The sequence below is a fragment of the Elgaria multicarinata genome, chromosome 7 (genome assembly GCF_023053635.1).
Source record: "Elgaria multicarinata webbii isolate HBS135686 ecotype San Diego chromosome 7, rElgMul1.1.pri, whole genome shotgun sequence".
NCBI lineage: Eukaryota > Metazoa > Chordata > Lepidosauria > Squamata > Anguidae > Elgaria > Elgaria multicarinata.
The window spans coordinates 57,185,778-57,208,759 of record NC_086177.1 but is presented as its reverse complement, the minus strand read 5'-3'; the positions used below and the strand labels follow the sequence as shown (position 1 = coordinate 57,208,759).

Sequence of the window (22,982 nt, the reverse complement as noted above, 5' to 3'; positions counted from 1 at the left end):
CACTTGCCATTTTGGTTTTGGTTTTTAAATGAAAAGAGCGCACAAGCGCTCAAATGCAAAAAGTAAGTTTTTTAAAAACACACACACACACACCCTGCTGTCGCTTTCCCCACCCCACCCCCGATGGAACTGGGACAAACCGGGATGGCGGGTTACACCTCCCACGGTCTCAAGATCATCCCGAGACCGAGGGAAAAACCATGATTAAAGGTTAGGGCGAGATCCCAGGGAAAGGGAGTGATCATCCCTCCCTGCTCCTGGGATCCCCTGTGCGTCATGTGGACACACAGTGATGATCCTGGGGCAATCCCCAGGATATCACCCCATGTAAACACACCCTTGAAGTCTTTCTCACTTTGGCAGGTGGTAGTCGGGATAGACAAAAGCATAAGGGGAAAAACTGGTGAAAAAAGCTGTCTCATCACCCAATTCAGCAGATTTAATGGTAGTGGAGGAATCTCTGGGTTATGATTTGGCAACACTATTAATCTAATCTAATGCATTCCCCTGACTTTCCACTTTACAGTCTACAAGGCTGCTAAGATAAAATGTTTTAAGTAGAATTCAATACAGAATATAAAACATATTCAAACAATACATTAACATCTCCTAGGCCTGGAGATGAGTATTTCTAAAGAGAAAAGGAAAGTGCCCAAAATCTCCACTGGACATCTAGTGCTTATCACATGGTGTTTCTGGATCTTGGCCACGGCAAAGGACTTTGGCAGTGGCTCAAAAATATTAGCCCAATTCTTTTGAGAAACAACAAGTGACAAGAGATTGATGACTCTGGATCTCCAAGGAAATCTTAGAGAAAGTACTTGAAACTTGGATGCACGAGAGATGCTACTTGTTTTTTGAGATAAGCAAAACTGCAGCTGACTCTGAAGCTTGTAATGCTTGGATTCTGTATCTGCATTATTTGCATAACAATGGTTTGATCTTTAATTTATTATTGTTGTATTTTCTCTATTCCCCTTTACAAATGAGGATCTGTGGGATTTTCTCCCTCAGGTGACAAAATAACTTGACTGGCTGTGGGTCTTGGGAATCTTGAGTGGCCAGAGGTAGGGGAGGCATTTGCTTAGGGTGACCACCTAAAAGTCACCAAAAGAGAAGAAATATATCACCAAAAAGAAAAAAAGAAAAAGAGGATACCAATTTGCTTAAAATGTCGTTGTTATTATTATTATTATTATTATTATTATTAAAATACAAATAAATACAGTTCATCTCACCATAGTGCATAAGATAGGCACCATGTGACCTGCATGCCTGCCTCTTCAGTCTGCTGCCCAGGTACTAACTGGAGCTGGGCAACCGTTCTTACAGTCCTTTATCTTTAACCTGGAATTGGAGCGGACAGTGATTCAAACAGAGGGTGCCTTCAAACAGTGGATGATTCTCTGGCAGCCCTTCAAACAGAGGATGGGCCTCTTGAAAAGAGGGCACATGGCCACCCAATGTGGTGTAGTGGAGCCAGGGTTCACTGGGATGAAATGCCAGGACCTTTTCATTAGAGACAATGTCATCAGCTACCGCCCGCCCCCCATTATTCTTCCTCGTTTCCTCTTAAGCTTAGCTTTTAGATTCACAGTAGTGGAGGTGGGGAGAAGGGGGAAAGGGATTTTCCCAGCAACAATACAGGGCCTTACTAGACCTACCTGAAAGTCCGGTTGGGAGGAGGGGCAAGCCCACACTGCAGCTAGCGCGGGCTGTCGCCCCAGTCTACACGTTGACGCAACGGAGTAAAGGAAAGCCCCGTCACATCGGCCATTTTGTTTTCTTTCTTAAAGGGGCCATGTGCGCAGGAGCGCACCAACAATGAAGGTAGGTTCTTTTTTTAAAAAAAGGGTTCCCTGCTCCCCCTGCCCCCGATTCCCCCCCCGCCCGCGATGTCCAATCCCCTGCCCGCCCGCCCCGCCCGCGATGTCCAATGCCTGCCCGATGTCCCCTGGGCTGAAATGTACGATCCCCTGCCTGCCCCACCACCCGCAATGTTCGATGCCTGCCCGATGTCTCCTGGGCCATGATTTTCCCCCCCATCTCCCCTGGCTTCTGTTTCCCGCCTCCCCCATGTCCCATAGGCCACGATTTCCATCCCCCATGTCTCCACCGTAGCCCTGATGGCCGCAGTGCTCCCGTCCGCCACTTTTCCTGGCTACTCGGGAGTAAATGCCGTAGCCGGGAAAAGCGGAGGACCTGGCTACATGCCTGTCACAGGAAAAACTGGGCCAGAAGCGGTGCCGGTTACCCCAGGCCCAGGGAGGGTTACCTCTGCCTGAGCCTGGGATACCCTGTGCATCATCTGGACGCACAGGGGTGAGCCCAGGGCTCGCACTGGGCTAAAGCCCCATCTAGCAAGACCCACAGTGTTCCAAAAATCCATATAATCTTCTTTTAGGCCAACTCAAAGATCACAGAAAATCTGCATATATTGTTGAGAGCTACACCTGTGGTAATGCGAGGAATTTGGGGGGTGGCTTCATCTTAAATGGGTAATTAAGACCCATTAGCTTTACAAAAGATCTACTCCCGACAGAGATGAAAATGGCAAGAACCTGTTTGTTGCCTTTTGAGATAAAATGCTTCTCCCTAGTGCTCAGCCGACAGAGATGAAAATGGCAAGAACTTGTTTGATGTCTTTTGAGATAAAATGGTTCTCCTAGTGCTCAGCCGATGGTCTCACACCGATGGAACATGTTGTCTCCCTCTCTTTTCCTTTCTCATGCAATCTCACGTTCCTCCTGCCAAAGTCCAACAAGCTAACCAATACAATGTCCTTCGCCAGCTCGCCATTCTAGGACTCTCAGTTGATGCTAATAGATTTGGTGTTATGCTATTGTGTGTGTATATGTATAATACATACACACTTGGGTAAACTCATAATTCACACAGAGAGATATAGAACAACATAGCCTGCATTTCTAGGCTCCCATTGGATCCATGGCTTTGGGGACTGTCATGATTAGTGCCTGCAGTTCACTACCCCACTGCTGCCATGTCTCATGCAGCAAACATCTTTGCTCATTCTTGACTGTGCATAAAAAAATCTGAGGATGTTCAGAAAATGAGTTCAGTTTGAAACACTATTAAGCTTGACATAAGTCTTAGGTAAATGGAAAATGGATGGAGTGAGAGAGAGGAAGCTGCTTAGATAGTTCAGTTGATCCATGATCTCATATGGGAAGAACAAGGACTATGGGCCAAATGACAAAGACTTGGAGCCAAAAGTCATGCAAGCTGAAGTCGCCATGTACAAGGGGACTTCCACCCACACAATGGGACTTCCCCATCCTCTCCCCACACCCTACAGCTCCCTATGAGCTCCAAATCTGCTCCTGAAGGTCCTCCAGAGTAGATTTTGGGGGGGCAGGTGGGGGCTGCAGGGAAGAGGGGTAATCCATTCCTCTAGCAGTTGACCAGTGTGGAATCCAACCCAATGAATAAACCATCAGGAGACACTGACTGAGTGGCCATAACCGAAGTACCTTGCCTTCTGGGTCGAGAGGGACGGGGTCGTGGCCTCTGCATCAGCTCTGAAAGTTTCACTTTTCAAGGGGAGTAAAATGTGATTGGACTGAAAATGACTGCGGGTGATAGGAGTTCTGCTGAATTTCCACATTGCTGGAAATGCTTTTGGCACCACTGTCCAGAAAGGGGTAATAAATCATTTCTGTACCAGTAAAGGGATTTGTTTTCTCCAATTCATTAACAACCTTTCTGTGAACTGAAAGCAACAGTATCTAAAACTGCGTTGGATTCAGTCCCTAACCAATTTTTAATCTTTCATGTCAATTTGGAATTTTCCTGGCTGGCAGAGGATAAGAATTATGGCTCCTCCTTTAAAAAAAAATGTTTTAAACCATATCTAAATATTAGATCAATCTCATAAGATGGAAGTAGTTTGGCGTAGCACGGGGTTATCAAAATTTCCAGTTAATATTAGGACTACAACTTCATTGTAGCTTATCAGTTCTATAGCATTTTTAGAGAGGACATCAGCTGCAGTACCACTCTCACCTTTGCCCACAACTACCCTGGGAACTACATTGGAATGAGAGACAGAAGTCTTACTCAGTGCCAGCTCTGGGTTTTGGAGGGCCCTTGGGCAAGACACCCTCAATGGGCCCCATCCTTCAGTGAGCCTACCTTCTCACCCCCATTGTCACCAGATGCCATTGCTCCCCATTTTCTTTCTCACTGTTGCTACAACTTGTTTGCTTGACATGCAGAGAGCCAGCAAGCAAAAAGGTGGGGGCATCTCCTGCTCGTCCTTCTCACCACCATCATTGTCTGGACCGGAGCAAGAGGCAAGTGAAGTAACAGGTGGCAATGGGGAAGAGGAGGAGCAACTCCGGGGGGCTCTCATCTTTGGGGCCCTGCTGGGGTGTGGGCCTTGGGCAGGTGCCCAACCACTGACTCTGGCCCTGGTCCTACTCATGCATTTGCTCTACACATAGGGCTGATGCCTGAAGGGTGGATGGGGCCATGCTTCCTGGTGCCCCTGGCCCTGACATTCAGGAAAGGACTGAAGGGGGCATGTCAGCTGCACTGAATGGAGGCTCCTCCACACAGTCTGAAGTGCCAGTCACCCAGAGGTCCCAATTACCTGGAAGAGCCAAAGTGAGGACAACCAGATTCCCATTCAGGCCTTTGCTGAACACACGGCAGACAGACCAGCTGGGGGAGGGGGGAGAGCCAGGCTGTGTGTGCAGATGTCAAGGTCAGGAGTGGTTCCCCACCACCACTCAGTCCTCCACATGTTCACCCTATGGGGAAGGGAAGATCTGCATAGGGCTACTTTGCAACCTTAGTTGTTTTTGCAAAGTGGTTTGCAGCCTGATCCTCTGCATGTTTACTTGGAAATAAGCCCTGAGTTGTGAACGTTGTACTGTAAGCTTAAGAAACTGCCCCCCTTCCACTCCACTGACTTGGCTACCCTTTCTTATGCCCGTTTTGTCACTTGTATTTTCCCTTTTTTGCAGGGAATCTGGCTTCAGTGGTGAGTGGAAAGCACTTGGAAAATGCTCAGAGGGACTTTATCTGTAACTTAGCCCTCGTATTAAAAAAAATAAGACCCCCTTGGCTGAATCCTGGTGAGGTCTTGGCACAAATTAGCTTATAGCTTGCCCAAAACAAGGAGGAGGTAGGTGAGAGTTGCAAAAGAAAGAAAGAAAGAAAGAACAACCCAAACAAAAAATAGGCATTTATGAATAGTTGCTGGCAGAAAAATGAGGAGGGATTGTTGTGTGGAGGGAAACAGAATGTAGTTTTCTTGTAATAGGGGCAGCTAGAGCTTCATTTTTTAAAAAAAGGGAGAAGAGAGGGAGGCTGCAATTGCTCAAAGGTGAGAGAAAAGCATTCTGCATATGTTCAGAGGCACTCTTTATTTCACTGTTATGTTTGTTAACCTTGGTGAAATGTAAAGAAATGCCAGTAATTCTCAATTTGGATGCGTGTCTATGGGTGTATTAATACACAAAAATGCATGCCATGGGCCAGGGCCAACCTCAGCATGACACAAAGTGAAATGGTCACTACCACTACCAGTTTACTGTTTATTTGTCTATTGAAAAGTACTTATAAGCTGCCTTCCAGGGCAGAGCCCCCCCCCCCCCCCCAAAGATGGCTTATGAAATATAATTAACGTAAGAAGAGATTATGCAGGATCAGACCAAAGGCCAATCTAGTCCAGTATTCTCTTCACATACTGGCCAACCAGATGCCCATGGAAAACCCACAAGCAGGACTGGACTGCTCTACCACCCAACTGCTCACGTACCCCCAACAACTGACTCTGATACTGGAGGTAATGTAAATATAATAACCCACAATCCATTTAGAAAACTGAAAAACAGAAGCTGTTTAAAGCTGTTTAACACCAACTGACAGCACGTTTTAATAGAATGTGCTTGGAAACAAATACATTTTAAAGGCTGCGGGACCAGGAGCAAGCAAGTTTCATTCACCTGTTCACCACACCGGTTTTCTGTGAAACAAGTCCCCAACCTCCTGAACAGTCCAGTCAAAGATAAGAGTACGACTGCGTCAGCTCATTTTCACATGATTTGTATTAGCAAATATGGCGAGTTCAGGCAATGCTGCTGCTCGTTAATGATTGCTGTGGGAAAGCCCAAGGCTACACTGTCTTGCAGCCAACATCTAAAAGGTGGACATCGTTGCAGTGTGGACATGTGGCTTTGAACACTGTTGCACAGGTTTGAGAAATGCAGCCAGATCTAGCCAGACTTGCACGTGTGGATGTTTAAAGATCTGTCTGCCTATCTGATACCACCACCCTTGGTGTTCCTCCTGCAGAAACCATAAGAAGTCATGCTGCATTTAGCTCCTTATGAAACCCGCTGCAACATTCCTTATTCTTCTGACAAATGTTTCAAATGGTTTTCATCCTCCAATCGCTCCCCTAAACAACATATTCCGGACTTTAAAAATAATAATAGTGTGGCCATTGATCAGAAATGCTTGGAGTTGTAGTGCAAAACACGTGGAGGACACCGGTTTAGGGAAGGCGACGACAACAACAGCATTTGTTATTGTTGTATAAAAACAACAGCAACCCTAATTTGCCTGTAAAAATTCAAGAATAGCAGATTAGGGGCCGTTTCACAGTTGATTCAGTACTGAGGACACAGTATTCTGCATGATAAATATGGGAGATGTTCCAGGCAAATCAAATCATCAGGAACACATAGCAGAAATTATGATTATCCATGGTACCCTAGCACATGTTTGGGGATGTATGTTTTCCATTCACAGTATACATAATTACTAGCATGCCCATGATGCTAAATAACACAGCCAAATGGTTCTAAGGGATCATCTACACCAAGCAGGATGTTCCACTATGAAAGCAATATATAAAAGGCAGGAGCCACACTACTACTGTATTGAAGTGCACTGACCACTATTGGGGCCCTTTGACACATATCATATACCACATACCATAGCGCTTTCATACCCCTATATCCTGCTTGGTGTGGTGGCTCCTGCCTTTTATATACTGCTTTCATAGTGGAATATCCGGCTTGGTGAAGATGAACCCCAAGTCATATTGGTCCCATTGGAATTTACTTGAATGCTTACTAATGCATCCCAATACCTGATCCTGAACATAATGACTCAAGCCAATCTCATTGATTATAATGGTAGGCTACAGGAGGAAGCACAAACATAAAGTAAATAGCCATGATCCAACACAGGAGCACTTAAGATTATTTCATTCAAGGAACTAAAGCATGAATCGGATAATGTATAAAGCCCTAGATGCAGATCAAACTAAACCCATCTTGCTAATCTGCTATTATTGGTTAACAGGGCACAATCGTCTGCATGCTTATTCACTGTTTTCAGTGGGCCGTACATATAAATAAAGTGTGTATAGGATTGCAATCCTCAGCAAGTTTACTCAGATGCAAGTCCCATTGAGTTCCCTGAGCTCGTAAATGTGCTTAGCAGTAAATTCCTTTAAACTCAGCAGACTTACTGCCAAGCACACATACATACATAGGATTGTGCTGATGGGAAGGAAGCATGCCTCTTTAGTAGCCTTGTGCAATGAGATCCTAACCAAAGGGGCCCAGCCAGTTCAAGGCCAAACTAACAGCACTGCAGTAAATGTCTATACATAATAACATTTGCGGAGAACATATTTTCTCTTTTACAATGTAATTGCATATTTGAGCAGTGAAACAAACACAAAGGAATTGGGTCAGGCAATAGGAGACACTAGAAGCCAATGGATTATAAGAATGAGTTACAGTGATTGTTTGACTGAAAAGAAGCCACATGGAGGCAACGTGTGGAATACATGAAGTATACATCTATCATTCCATTTACAGGAAATCCGTAAAAATACTTATATCTGAATTATACAATGGCTATAAAAAAAAAGGCAAGCCGATGAAAAAATACACAAAATCTGTAATACAACCAGTGGAAAATGACTATGTTTCAATGAATGCAAGTGAGCTTAGCGTCCTCTCTGGGATAGTGCCCTCACTCTCTCCTGCCATCCCCTGCCATGGCTGTCTACTTCCATTTTAGATTAACCACAGTTAACCATGTCACCTGAGCTCTAAACAGAACTCTAAAGTGTGATTACTCATAACTATGGTTACCCTGCCTTATCTGGGTTCCTTATTGTGCATAGAGTTCTACTTAGGTTCAAGAAACCATGAGTAGAACTCCTGTTCAGGTTTCCCAGTTCAACACGACAAGGTCTGAACTTGGGGAGGCAGGGGTAGTGTGTATGGCTCTGTCCCAGTAAAGCCCTCACACTTTACTTTGAACACCTAAACAGGGTTTCTGTCCATCAGACACCTTATTATTTCTGTATGATCCCTGATTCTCTCCCCACCTGCCCCACACTTTGTGGGTCAATGGCCGTTTATAGGAAAAAGGTTCCCCACCTCTTCCTTATATTTACCAAAAGAAAAAGGTCGTTACTGGGGTTAGAGGTCACCTGACCTGGCCTATTTAAATTATAGTAACTTACATCAATACATATAAATTAGTACCGTATTTCTTCGATTCTAAGACGCCATCAATTGTAAGATGCACACTAATTTCAGTACCACCAACAGAAAAAAAGCTTCGATTCTAAGAAATAATAAATGCACCCGTGATTCTAAGATGCACCCCATTTTTAGAGATGTTTATATGGGGGGAAAAGTGCATCTTAGAATCGAAGAAATACAGTATATGAAAATGTGTACCCTCTTTTGAGGATGGGGCAGAGGGCCCATCCACATATAGTACACTGTACTGGGCCTAACATTTTCCCCTGACAAAGGCCTTAGCTAGACCGGGCGAAATTCCAGGGCGAACCCCAAGATCGTCCCTGTACGTCCACATGATGCGCAGGGGATCCCAGGATCAGGGAGGGATCATCGAACCCTTGCCCTGGGATCTCACCCTCCCCTCTGGGCCCGCTTTTTCCGTGGTCTCAGACTGAGCCAGAGACTGTGGAACGTGTGGCCCATTGCTGCGGTTTGACCCAGCTCTGCGCAAGAGCCGGGAGCTGTACCCATCAGGGGTAGGGTGGGGGAGCGGGGAAATTAAATTATTTTTTAAAAAAGGACCTACTTTTGTGCATGACCGTTTGTGCACTCCTGTTTCTTTAAAAAAAAATGGCAGGCGCAATGCCTCTCTTCCTGAGGTCGTCGCACCTCATGTGTAAACGGAGGCGGGATCTCACGTTAATCACAACGCAAGATCTTCCCTCCTCCATTGCGGACTATAAGGTAGGTCTAGCTAAGGCCAAAAATTAGTAACTTCAGTTTGCTAAATTGTTAGTTATCTCAGTTACTTCAATTGCTCAAAAAACATTCTAGATGAAGATTTTAGTAATATTTAAATGAATTAAAGTGTAATAGATTAATTGGTTACCCAATTAATTGGCTATTCAGTTCAAAGGGAGATAATTAATTACTACCGTTCTAATTAAATTGGTTGACAGCCCTGACATGCTTGCATTAGATGAGTAGAGCATGAATAGAGATATCCATCATAATCTCATGAATCTGGATTATATGCACTTATATAAGTAATCTTATCAACAACTTCTTGACTGTACTAGATGCTAAAATATTTGACACTAAAATAACGAATTTATAAAGTCATTCATCTTCCCACCAAATCCAAGTAAGGGTTTTCTACACTGGACTCCCCCATCCCAACAGAGGGAACAATGGGGAGGGGAGGTGTTCCACGAGTCTGTACTCATGGAGTACAGCATGTTGCTGTGTTGCACCATATAACATGGGTTAAGGGTATGAGCTGCACAAGGAAAATTTTAGCCTCTGGATCACTGCACCCTGGATCAAGGCCAATGCCTACTGTAAAACAGAGTACACAATATAATATATAATACAACAGAGTATAAATAAGAGAAGGCATTCATATATCTTAATAAAGATGTTTGTGAAGTACTTTAGTTTTAGATTGTGTTTGCGTTTATAGGTAATTTCCTGAGAAATTCCCTCTCCAGTATCAGCTAACGAACTGAAAAGTTTATTTAGATTACTGTTCTACTAGATAAGATAAAAATGGAGATAACATGTGCCATGGAAATCCACTTGCTTACAAGTATGGATACTATTTTATTACTTACCCCTGAGGCTGTGGTTTGTGCGCTAGGGGACGTGTTTTTTCTACAGTCGTCTGAGTTCGTAGAAGACGTGGAAGTTGGAGTCATAGGAACGGCATTATTGCTATTATTACCTGCAACAGTAGCATACCAAGTTAGCACTGTATGTTCTCCAAATAGCCAAATCTCCGTTCCTCCAAAACCCTTTGATTATATTTACCCGAACATGACTTTATCTTAGATAAGTTCTTCGGTTTTCGTTTCCTGGTTTGAATTCCGTCTTTTTTCATGGCAAGGGGTCGGGGCACCTAAAAGAGAACACCAAAATGTTAAAAAAAAATATGAATTAGCAATTAGAAAAAAGTTTTCTAGCAAACTTACCTGCCTACATTACAACCATCCTGCTATGAGCAACATTTGTTAAAATTAATGACTTTAGAACCTTCTGTTAGGCACAGATATCCAAGTCTAGTATCAAGATATTTGATGTTGTTCCCTGCCTCGATCCAGAGGGAGAGTCAGGTAAAAAATAAATATACGATGATGATGATGATGATGATGATGATGATGATGATGATGAACTACCACAAGGGAGAAGGGTACCCTGAAGTTCCCCACCCAAACCACCTGGAAAGTACACTGAGCATAGCACACTGGACACCAGATCACAGCCTTCCCCACTATGGTGAGATGTATTACATTTCTATTTAAATTATAGTTATTATTTCTACATTTGCATTTATACATATAAATTAGCAATTATGCAAATTGGTGCCCTCTTTTTCGTGATGTGTTCCTTCTTTTTCGGCAGTGCGTAAGTAGCTACCCTAGATGGGTGGATGGTGCATCTGCCCCAGAAACCCAGCTACACCCACGATGATCTCCACAGCTATAAATTTAGCACCAGTCCTGTTCCTGCTGGCAGTAGGGGCCTTCGGGGAGTGAGATAGAGGTGGCACTGGATCTGCTGGATCCAAAGAACTTCCATTGCCCTGAGAAGCCCCAGGCTTGGGGCCCACAACTGCAGCAGTCAGGGGCTGGGATAGCTAGTTTCCCTCCCCTCCATTGGTTTCAATGGGGTGAATTTTAAAAGAAAAGATCTGCCAGGAATGGAGGAGGGAAGAGGAAATGTTTTGGAAGTGGCAGCTAATTGTCCACTTTGCCCTCCTTCACCCCTCTTAGGATTGCTCTCTAATTTGTTACATCATCACTAATCATTAGGGTGGCCACTTACAGATCACCCCAAAACAGAAAAATGCATCATCAAAGACAAAAGAGGACACAGACATGCAGAACATTTGCATATATTAATTTATATGTACAGCTGCAAATTTAGAAACAATTACTATGTTTTAAATAGAAATGCAATCAAATCTCAAGTGCCTGCTCAGTCTGCTGTGAAGGTGCTAACCATTAATGGGCAATGTAGGAATACAGGAAAGCAGCCTTATACTGCGATAGATCACTGGTCCACCTAGCCTAGTATTCTTGACACTCATTACCAGTGGTTCTCGAAGATTTCAGGCAAGACATTTTCCAGCTCGACATGGACAGGTGGGGATTGAACATGGGACCTTCTGCATGCAAAGCATTTGCTCTACCATTGAGCTATAGCCTAAGCCCTCCCTGCTCTCTCTTCTTATGGGTCTTTTATCTTTACATCACACTTGGACTGGACAGCCCTTCAAATGGAGGGCACCTTCAAATAGAGGACAGTCCTCTGTAAAGTCAGACATATGACCACCCTACTATTTGTGCAAAATTCCAATTATCCCACATCTTATGTACACAGAGGAAAGACAGCAGGATTAGATTACACATGATTCTTTTAGAAGCTGAAGCCACAAACCGTGACACTTGATCCTTCAAACTACATTGTATGTAGAGAGGCACATTCAGTGAAGTGAAGACCACAAGATCTTTGTGGGCTCGTAGGACCTTATCCCCACATTCAGCATACTTAAAAAGCAATTAGTGCTAGAATCTTTGAGAGTGCTGATCCAGACTCAGAATGAATACTAGACTCCCTCCAGCCATATCCCATCCATCTAATAGGCAATTAGTTCCCATAACATATTTGATGTTCAGAGACCCCACAACTGCAGAAGCAGAAACATAGTTGCTAGGCACAACTGGTTTCATGCCAAAAGTAAATTTTAAAAATCCCATTCTCCCATAATTTTTCTAGCGAACTGAGACCTGGGTCAACTTGCTTGTGAATTTTCATGCACAGTCCATCTGAGAAATGGCTGTAGGATGGCATGCCCATTAAATATGCATTGAGCAAAGATTAAAATAGCTCTTGATAATACTAAAGTAGCTGCTTACCCCGTGAAGTTTCATGTACAGGCCACAGGCATTACACACAGGCTCCCCTTCTGCATTCCTACGCCAGAGGGTGGTGGTCGTAGTGTGACAGTTGGCACAAGACAAACCCAGTCGTCTTGAAGAAGGCTAGAGGCAAGCATAAGGGAAGACAAACTAATCAAAGAAATACAGGCAGAACTGAATTCTCTCCCTAAGCAGCTGCAGGAATGTTCTGATTAACCCCACCCCACCCCCCAGCAAAAAAAGGGCACCAAGAACAGGTAGAAAAGAAGAGACAAGTGCCTCAAAGGCTGGCCTAATACATTTCAAAAGTATCTTATCCAGAAACACTTAAATGCACAGTACCAATTGTAACACATAATACTAATTCATTTGGTTTGCAGAGGGGCGGAGAGCTAGTCAAAATGAATTACAGTTAGATCCCAGTGAAATAAATAGCACTTCTAGGTGTTGACATTGCTTTCGATCGGATCTAAATGTAACTAATTCAGTCTGTAGCTAAACTCACTATGCTGTGCATTTAAGGGAGACATTTGAGGAAGAGATTTTAAAAAAATGTATGTGTACATTTCAGATTCCTAGCTGGTAACTTAATTTAACTCCTGCTCCCATTAAGTAACAAAGCTAAAAGAATATAATTGTTCTGTTTAAAAGGGATTCCTACTTCTGAACCATATTAGCTTCGCTAGGTTCTGTCCAGTGTCTCCCCACCCCAATTGTTTTGATTATATTAATCATTTCCCATTAGTTCCATGAGGGTTATTTGGCAGAATTAACATTCCAAGATGCTTTGCAGAACTAGGCTTTAGTTGGGAGTGGGGGTAGGTGGGGGGTTGTCAGCAAATTCATGTATAGGAAAAAGGCCTATATTATAAACAAGTCATTTATGACACTCTTCAGTGGAGTTTGGAGCCAAGATGAGGCAACTTCACATCAGAAATAATCATACAACAAAGAGCTTCACAATTGCAGTCCGTAGATCATAACTGAAGGCAGTCCCCATAAATATGTGAAGTGAAGGTGAAAGGATTATAAAATTTCCTTTAGCAATTGATCTCTTTTACATTAATCACAGGCAAAGAATTCCAGCAACATCATAAATTTGCTGTTTTGCACAAGTATTGCAGCGTCAAAAAACACATCAGTTGACTGACTGTAATATGTTTGCATGCGGGGGGCGGGGGGGGGGGGGGCGGAATCAGTTCCCAAAATCTGCATTTTTCTCATCCAACATTGTAAAATTATGACACCCAAGCATAAATAGATTTGCTCAAATTCCACCCATCTTTCTGCAGTATTATCAGTTGGCTGCTAGGAACATTGCTTCACCATTAATTAGTTCCGTTGAGACAACTGTCACATAAAAACAAAAACCCAGACAGTCATTGTCAGTAAGTATCTTTATCCTTTCTCACTTAATTAAGAGCTCTTTTTATAATGAAAAATGCTAAAATACGTTAAACACAGATTTTAACAGATCTTTTAAGCAAGCAACACTAGAGGAAATCACAGAGTCAGTAAGTTCTATACACAGTGTGTTTTACTCCTGAGTAGGTGTACATAGGATTGTGCTAGACAATTATTAAGGCTGCAGTGTTAACCCTATTTGTCTGGGAATAAGTTCCACTGAACTCAATGGGCTTTACTTCTGAGTAGACATGCACAGGATTGCACAATACCGCAAGTGATGTTATTGTGATGCTTGTGATTCTAAGGATAAGATTAAATTCCTCAGCTGTCATTTAACAATATATAGTATTTGTTTGTTTGCTTGTAAACTTATGAGTCACCTTTTGGCCCAAATATAGCTCCCAAGATGACTTACAGCTAAAACTTGAAACAATTTAAAAGCTTAAAAAAACACGTTCATACCTTTAAAACTTTAAAAACAATTTAGGGTACACTCCTGTGCATGTTTAAACAGAAAAACGTCCTACAGCTTCCCCCCCCCCCCCCGTCTAAACATCGGTTAAAAAATTTAAAACACCAGTTAAGAGCAGAAATTGAGAGTAGGATAGAATCTTAAAAACAGCTACGTTTGTTCATCTTTAAGATGCCACATTCTCTTTGTTCTGTATTCTATTGGTTTCAGGAAAAAATACACAGGGACTGCCAAATGTTCCGGTGGCTCCGGAGGAAAGGCTCCAAATGAAATTGGGAACAATTGGCCAAATCCATCAACAGCCAGAAGTGAGTCCCTCTGGAAGTAAGGAAATCAGACATGCCACAACTAAATTTCATTTGATTTCAATAAAACTATTTGGGGGGGGGGGATTTTGACCACTATTTATTTTATATTATTGTATTTCCATTTTTTTAAAAAAAAATCTTTATTTCCAAATGGGTACAAGCTTACATATATTTGATAGTGAATGCTTCTCAACAACACATAACTAAAAGCAGCATTTTAAAAATTAAATCTTAGATCTGAATTGAAAGTGATCACATTTTTTTTAAAATGTGCACATTATCTCCATGGAAGCAGAGTATTGGAATGCATACAGTGTTCGTGCTTTCTCTCTCTCCCGGTCTCTCTTTCTCTCTTTTTTTACATATGGCCACACATTTTTCAATTGTGTGTAACAATACGTCCTGGGTTGGATTTCATCATACCTAGAGTAGAACCATTGAAATCAATGGGAATTAAGTTGGTTACTTGTGACTTTCTTGCCCCGTTGATTTTGATGGGTCTGCTCTAAACAAGACTAAATCTGGATCCAGCCCTGTGTATATGTCTAGTTTGTTTATTTTAAATGTGCAGATGTATATTTAAGGAATCCCCTAAAATGATTTGCTTCTAGAAGGGAGTTGAGTTTTTCCAAGTCAAGGTGAGTTGGGAAGGACTTGTGGGGTAGACCATGTAGAGGAAACGGTTGACTTTATTCCTCCTAGGTACATTATGTCATACTTAATGAAATTAGGTAGCTAACTAGTTACCAAACCCCACCAGAGATTAACTCTGAAAATCCCTTGGGCTTCAGGACACTTCACTGAATAGATGGTAATCAGATGAGGAAAGTGTGACTTTTAAAAGCTCATTGTCTATTCCTTGAGGGGGTTTGTTTGTGCCCCTTGAACAGATTGGTGAAGATGACACAGCCTAACTAAAGAACAGCAGGAAAATTCCAATGAACACAAATATAACACAAATAAAATAAAAATTCCAATACAACGCAAATAAAATGTAATTAAATTAGTAATTGCATGTGATTTTGTATAGAAAAGTTATAAATATTTTCCAGCTGCTGCAATGGGGTGGAATTGAAAAGAACTTCAAATAAGATCTGTTATTTATTTATTTGTTCTTTATGCATTTATATCTATTATTATTATTATTATTATTATTATTATTATTATTATTAGGGCAGCTTAGATAACATTCCATTATAACAGGGGAGTTGTAATTAAACATTTGGAAGGCCACAACATGCCCACCTCTGAATTAAAATAACATAAAAATACAAAAAGCTACAATAAAAATGAAGCAGCAAATTAATCCTAAATAAAACCAATTGAGGGCACTTTTTTTTTTACAAAGTTGTTGAAAATCCTGGGGAAATTAGAAGGTCTTAACCTGGTGCCCAAAATATAACAACGTGGGTGCCAGGTAAGCCTCCTTTGGGAAAACTTAACATCGGTGGGGCACTCCATTCCACCAGGGCACCCAGAGAAGACCCTCTGATGAAGACTTTACTGTATTGGTTTTCACACCATCACTAAATATCAGCTTGCCAATACATTGCATTACTGGGACAGGGGAATCAATTGATTTTCAATGTATTTGCTCTGCTTTTGAGCAACTGGTTTGAGGTTCTATTGCTTTTCAGTGTTTATATTGTTTTTATTTTTCTTATGTATGTTGCCTTATACACGGTTTAATTTAGAAAGCTCACCCAAAGGTTTTATATGGAAATATTGAGATTATTCTCTCTCTCTCTCTCTCTCTCTCTCTCTCTCTCTCTCTCTCGTGTATGTGTGCTTGCAGAAAGAAGGAGAATGTGTGTAAATAAGGGTCGTAACATGGGAGCTTAAAAAGGAAGCAAGGGCAGAATTACCTGCTGTCCTTGTAAGAAAATATTGGGGAGGGGGGGAGAAGGAGAAGGATTCACCCCCCCCAATAAATATCTTTTGCCTCTAGTCCTCATGGGTGACGCATGTGTACTTCGTTCTGCCACCAGGGAACATCCCCAGCAGCAGAGGGTAACCTGCAGAGTGTATATCTGCCTAAACAAGGATAGGAGAATTCATTGCACCAAGCTAACAGAAGGAGTCATAAATTCCTCCCTGTAAGAGCTGCCTGCAGGCTGAAAGCATCTAAAAGGTGAAGGAGGCCTTTGGCCTACTGTCTCTGAGTCCAAATACATCCCCACAAATGGTCAACTCAAAGGGAAGGGAGGCTGAGACCTCAGAATCAATTTAGTGTACTCTGGGTGCCCAGTGGTCACTTTGAGGGCAAAAGGAAAGCATGTTGGTGGGAGTTATTTTATGGGATGTCCCAGAGGAGGAGGACGGTGTATTCCTTTGCCCCCCTTTTTAAAAAGAGTCTGTTGACCCTTTCTTCCCTCTGCAGTTCATCCTATCACCCCACGTCACAAATTTCAGAGGGGTCCGCCCTTGGGTTTCTTGCATTACTTCATTTCCATATTGAGTGAAAGATGACTCTATTTTTAAAAACAACCTCCTAACGTATTCTCTATTGAGCTTTAAGCCCTCAATAAAGAACAGCAATATTGAGTATTTACTTGCTTCCTGGGTCAACAGACTTAAATGGTGCTAAAATAGAAACCGTCAGGAATGTTCGGGCTATATTTTATGAATTGCTTCATTCTAGGGAATTGGGGGATTCTAATCCTAATGCACACTGACATACTTTGAATTCCTAAAAATCCAGCCCTCACTCTCATTTGATGGGAGTGAGAATCTCAATTTTGTTTCTGAAGGATAGGGCATGTTTATAGCCCTTATGATCTGGAAAAGAATGCTTGTTATGGTGAATGCAGCTACGTCCTTTTACTTGAACTAACAAGACAACAACAGTCTATACCAAAAGTACAATCAGGCTATTAGCTACCCTCATTTCCCCCACCCCCACAAAACACTTACCCGAAAAATTAAAGTGAGACTCAATCAGTCCCACTGATTTCCAAATTGGTGGATCAAGGCTTCAATAGAAAGTTAATGCACTTAAAATTAAGCCCTCAATAACCTTTAATTTCATCACAATCTTAACCTTAACAGCAATAGCAGTACAATCTTATGCATCTCTATGCAGAAGTAAATCGTACTGTGTTCAACAGGGCTTACTTCCAGAAAAGTATGCATAAAATTGCAGCCTAAATGCAAAGTGTGATGCAAGGAGCTCACATTGGGCATTTCTTTTTTGTCCCCATTCCCCCACGGCGGGATGGGTCAGTGGGTGCTCTTGGTTGCGGTGGGGACATGTCTAACGCCTCCTTGGATTTTGGATCTTGCCCACTGAGTTTCAGATTTGTAGTAGTGCATCCCATCCCATCCCATCCCCAGTCTTTTAACTCTGATGTGTAAAATCTGTATTTTAAATCTGCTAGGTTTTACTCTGGTTGTACTTTTATATTGTGGCTTTAAGCTTCTATATTTCATATTTTATGTTGTACCTTGTGGTTTCCATTTTTGTGAATCGCCCAGAGAGCTTCAGCTATTGGGCGGTCTAGAAATGAAATGAAATAAACAAATAATTCCTCACAATCTAACTGTTCAAAAGAAGAAGTGTGTACATGACTGCAGTTCTAGCATGCACTGTGTTTTAATATATTTTTTCCTCCTGTGCCTAATACTGCTAAGTGCAGGTTCAAATTGGTCACTTCTCAGACATCCTAACAGTCATGAAACTGTCATGTTTTAACGGGTAGTGGGACATGTGGGATAAAATACAAAACCAGGCTTATGATTTTTGAAGGGGGTTGTGTGCTGTGCAGAATCGAAAATATTCTTAAAGATCCCCCCTCTCACTATATGTAAAAAGTATTCTTTGAAGATCTTTTTGACATGTAACTGCTTATGTATTTTGTGACAAATAGGTACATGAGGACCTATAGAGTAGAAGCCATTGGACAGTTAACACAAACTTACAAATGTTACAATTGTTAGTCAAGAGTGCTAATTTTTACTGGACCTTCCTTAAATTTTGTAAGATCTGTCCATTGGGTCATACAGAGTGCATGCCCCCGGCGGCATCTTAATTACCCATGGCTCCATGCTAATTCCTGTTTCTAGGACCATGCTAATTCCTGTTTCTAGGACCATCGCTATGAGAAATTTCACAGCAAGCAGTAAATTAAGAAATTATTTTGCCATTTCCTTCCATTACGTAACAACTCTTCTCTCCCTTTCAATCACATACAATTAAGAGTGTGAGCTTCCATTGCTTTCAATGGGACACAAAATCACATCACTGGGACCCAGGCAACTCAATCCTATGCATGTTTACTCAGGAGTAAATCCCATTAAGTTCAATGAGACAGTGTACATAGGATTGAAGCCCGATCCATGTTTATCCACATTTTTATCCACATTCCAACTCCTACTTATTTTAATGGTTGTTTTGTACCGGTCATAAAGCTGTGATTGTTACTCTATGGGTCTTTACAGGCTTATAGTGTCATGAAGTGTTTTGCAGCAGGAAATGTATCAATACCATTTTAAAACAGAAAGGGAAAAGGATGCATGGATTTTTGGATCTCAGCACAGGTAGGGAGAAGACGATTCAATTCCCCCCCCCCCCGCCGTATACACACACCCATCACTCACCACTCTCTTCTGGGGCTTGATGAGGGGTCTGCTGAGGCCGTTCATCTTGGTGTAGAGCCCACAGGCATTGCAGAGATAGTTGCCAGTGCCATCCCTTCTCCACAGGGGGGTCTGGATGGAGCCACAATTGACACATTCCCGGCCCTCTGAGAGCTCATCCAGGAGATCTGCAAAGGGGAAGGCTGGGTTAGCCTGGAAAGCAAGCAGGGAGCCCTGCTTGGAGCGTCTTCTGCTTCATCTTGGGCTCCGGAGGAAGAACCTCTCTGGATTCCCCTCCACACCCAGAAGTTGCAAGCCCCAATCACAGCTTCCCACGGAATGGCCTCCATTCTGCCACCTCATTCCCAAAACAGTGGTTAGCGAGTGAGCCCTGCTGATTAGTCTGGCAGCCAAAGCAAAGGCCCAGGGATTTCAGGGCAGCCCATGCTTACTCAGAAATATGCAGCCCCGTTCAGCCCTTACTTGGGCATAAGCCCCAAGAAATGTAACAGATCATCTTTGCAAGTAGACGTTCACAGGGCTGAAGTCAGCAGGGTTAACATCTGAGTAAATGCAGTTAGGATCACACTATTATTAGCCACTGCCTAGAACATGGCAACCACGGGAACTTAGTTTGCTTAGATTCATCAAAACAGCAGTACAATCCTATGCAAGTTTACTCAGGAAACGCCCCCCCTGCAAAGATTTCAGTGGGACTTACTCTGTTGTAAGTGTCCATAGGAGTACAGCCCAAGTTTATTATAATTTGTTTTGTTTACTATAAATTTTACAATGGGTGCTACAACAAAAAGTTGCAGTATGAAGCCCTCCTGTTTAGTGTTCTAGCTATTCATTCACCCAAAGCCTTCTTTCAAGATACTCCATTCCATCCCGCCCGCCCCCCTACACCAACAGATACTCAAGTGTTCTGTACTACCCGCTGAGTATGCTTAGCTTTCACTGGGTGGTTTTACAGAAGTTTGCTCCCTAAATGTTTTTTGCAAATCGTGGGAATCCCCAAGCAGGGTGATACCTTGCCCGCTCACTCACCCTCTTTTTCTCAGTAGCCCCTTTATGGCTACACAGCCATTATAACTTAGCACCTCAGTACTCTATTAGCATATAGGATACAATGCCATCTTTCCTTCAAGGAGCTCATGGTTTTCCCCTTTAACATTTTAGTTTCACAACAATCCTGCGAGGTAGGTCTGGCTGAGAAATTGTGACTGGCTCAAGATCACTCAGTAAGCTTAATGGATGGTGTCTGGATTTGAACCCAAGTCATATTTCCCATACCGTACAATACAATTGTACATTTTATTTGCAAAATATTTCCCCATATTCATACATTGTTCAAAAACAGGGTTGCCTCCTCCTTTCTCTGCTTCAGAAACCAACAACCAGATGCTATGGACATGTTTACTTTGCAGCAACTTTTAAGACTTGCAAGGTACACACATACAATTTAAAATACATATGTATTTCAATTTATTTTTTTTACTGAAAAGTATACACACATACACAAACACACATACACACACTTCCAAGGAAATATACACAGATATATTGTTATAATTTCTAGGGAAGTTTAAATATACACACACATTTATCTGCAAGTTGAGGAATTTAGGATCGGGATGGTGAGTCATCATAGCCCAAGGGAAAGGTGACTGATCTCTTTCGCAATGGAGTAAGCCCCTTCCCACCCATCCTCAAAAACAAAACAACAAACTAGTCAGGCGCTAAAGACAGGAAATAGGAGGCAAGTTCACCATTTGCCCACAAGTAGATGTGGCCTTGGAAATCTTGAACCAACCTTCAAAGCAGAAAAACCTCATTCTGCATACACACCCACCTCTATCATCACTGCCCAAGAGCCCATGGCAGCTGCTATCTTGCCCAAGCCATAGTTTAAATATACTGCATATCAGTCAAGTGAGGGAATGGGAGACTTGTTGAGCGGGTGGAGAGCAGGGAATGGGCTTGTCTAATCCTTCCTCCCATTGCCTCTGCTGAGATAGGGGTAGTGACTCCTTCATGCACATTTATTATATGTGTGCACAAACACGTTCTCCTGATGTATCAGCGGTCTCAGGGAGGAGATCAGTCAAAAAACTGTTCAAAGCCTAGATCTAGCTAAATCACTTTTTTAAAAGAGAGAGAGAGAAAGAGAGAGAGAGAGAGAGAGAGAGAGAGAAAGCTCCAGACAGATCCTTCCTGTCCTGCTCAACCAGTTATCACTCCAAATGCTATACATAAGCAGAAGTGTTGTTACATGTAAACAAGTACCTCCCATTTCAAATGCACTTTCTTCAGAGGAGTGTCAAGAAGAAGAAAGTAATCACAAGGTGCATTCTAAGGCTAGTTAATCCTACTTTGAGTAGACCCATTGAAATGAACGGGAGTTAAGTGAGTTGTGGCTAACTTAAGTCTCATTCATTTCAATGAGTCTGACTTTATATTGGTCATACATGGGGTACTACCTTAAAGATGTGATCCTATGCAGTTTTGGACAACTCCCAGCATTCCCCAGTCAGCCATGCTAGAAGTTGTAAGGACTTTAAACCTGATAGAGTTTAGATGCATTTATATGTACTCTATGGCTCCTGTGTTCTCAATTCTAAAGGTTTCAATTATATGGGCATTTCTTCGGCACACACTAGTTTCTGACTGCCCCGATTTTAGTGGCTGGGGAGCTGCTCTTGAAGTGCTACTGGAGAATTACTTAACTGAATGAACGTGAAAGAGGATCGCATGGGATTTCCTTTAAACCCCAGCCAAAAAAGCTCATGACAACAAGCTTTGCAAAAGGGAAAGTTCTATTTCAGGAAATTCCTGATCAGGATTTAAAGCTGCATTTCCCTGTAGATATAAATAGAGGAGCGGGGATAGTCACCTTGAGACAGAGGTTCGGCTATTGAGCTGTATAGAAATACAATAAATAAATAAATAAATTCTCAATAGTTGTAGACATTTACAATGAAGTCAAGAGGACATGCACAGTCCAATCCTGTGCAAATTTACTCAGAAATAAGTCCCACTGAGTTCAATAGTACTGACTCCCAAGTAAGTGAGTACAGAATTGCAGCCTGGGGCTATGAACACTTAGTTGGGAGTTAGCCCCACTGAATATGCTGAAATTTACTTCAGAGTAAACTTGCATGGAATGAAGCTGTTTGGATCAGGGTTCCCTTGAATTCCCTGTGATTGAAGCGTCTACCTCCATGTGTTGTGAAGGGAGTCTCTTTATGAAGGAAAACCTATTCTATGCTTCTCAAGAATTAACCTGGAAGTAAATGCCATTGAAATCCATTGATAAATTTAGGGTCAGCCTACATGCTTTTATACGTCTGTATAAATCTATAGTTCTGTTCTGAATGAGCAAATACACAATTTCAGGTTGTGGTGTAAAATGCTGCAGCTGCTGGAAAAGGACATGTAACCTAGAGAACATCCTGGTCGATCTATCAAAGTCAGCTCCATTGCGTACAGAAGACCCACTTTTAAGCAAACAGTGGTTTGGGACACTCGGTGTCAAATGGGAATGCAAATCCCTGGGGAAGTTTTCCACAGCTGGCTCCCTTGAAATACTTGTGAGCTGTGGAAAAGAAGCATGCATACCAAAAAGCTCACTGAAATTGGGGGGGGGGGTGATTTTGGATCTGCCACCCTAGGAATCCTTTGGAACAGAGCTGACCTTACTTCTAAGTAAACACAACATAGGATCGGGCTGTTGTTACTGGATGTGACACTGGAGTCTAATTTACAAACTACAGAG

General features: G+C 42.3%; 1 protein-coding gene across 1 annotated transcript in view; it reads right to left on the bottom strand.

Annotated features, from left to right (window-relative positions):
- Nucleotides 1-22,982, bottom strand: part of GATA6 (GATA binding protein 6) — a 38,506-nt gene that overhangs the window by 4,752 nt on the left and 10,772 nt on the right. Inside the window, exons 2-6 of the mRNA XM_063129826.1 lie at nt 19,226-19,407; nt 12,440-12,565; nt 10,332-10,419; nt 10,132-10,245; nt 4,926-4,933 (exon numbers count right to left, since the gene is read on the bottom strand). Of these exons, the coding sequence (XP_062985896.1) occupies nt 4,926-4,933; nt 10,132-10,245; nt 10,332-10,419; nt 12,440-12,565; nt 19,226-19,407 (518 nt within the window). The remainder of the gene's footprint in view (nt 1-4,925; nt 4,934-10,131; nt 10,246-10,331; nt 10,420-12,439; nt 12,566-19,225; nt 19,408-22,982) is intronic.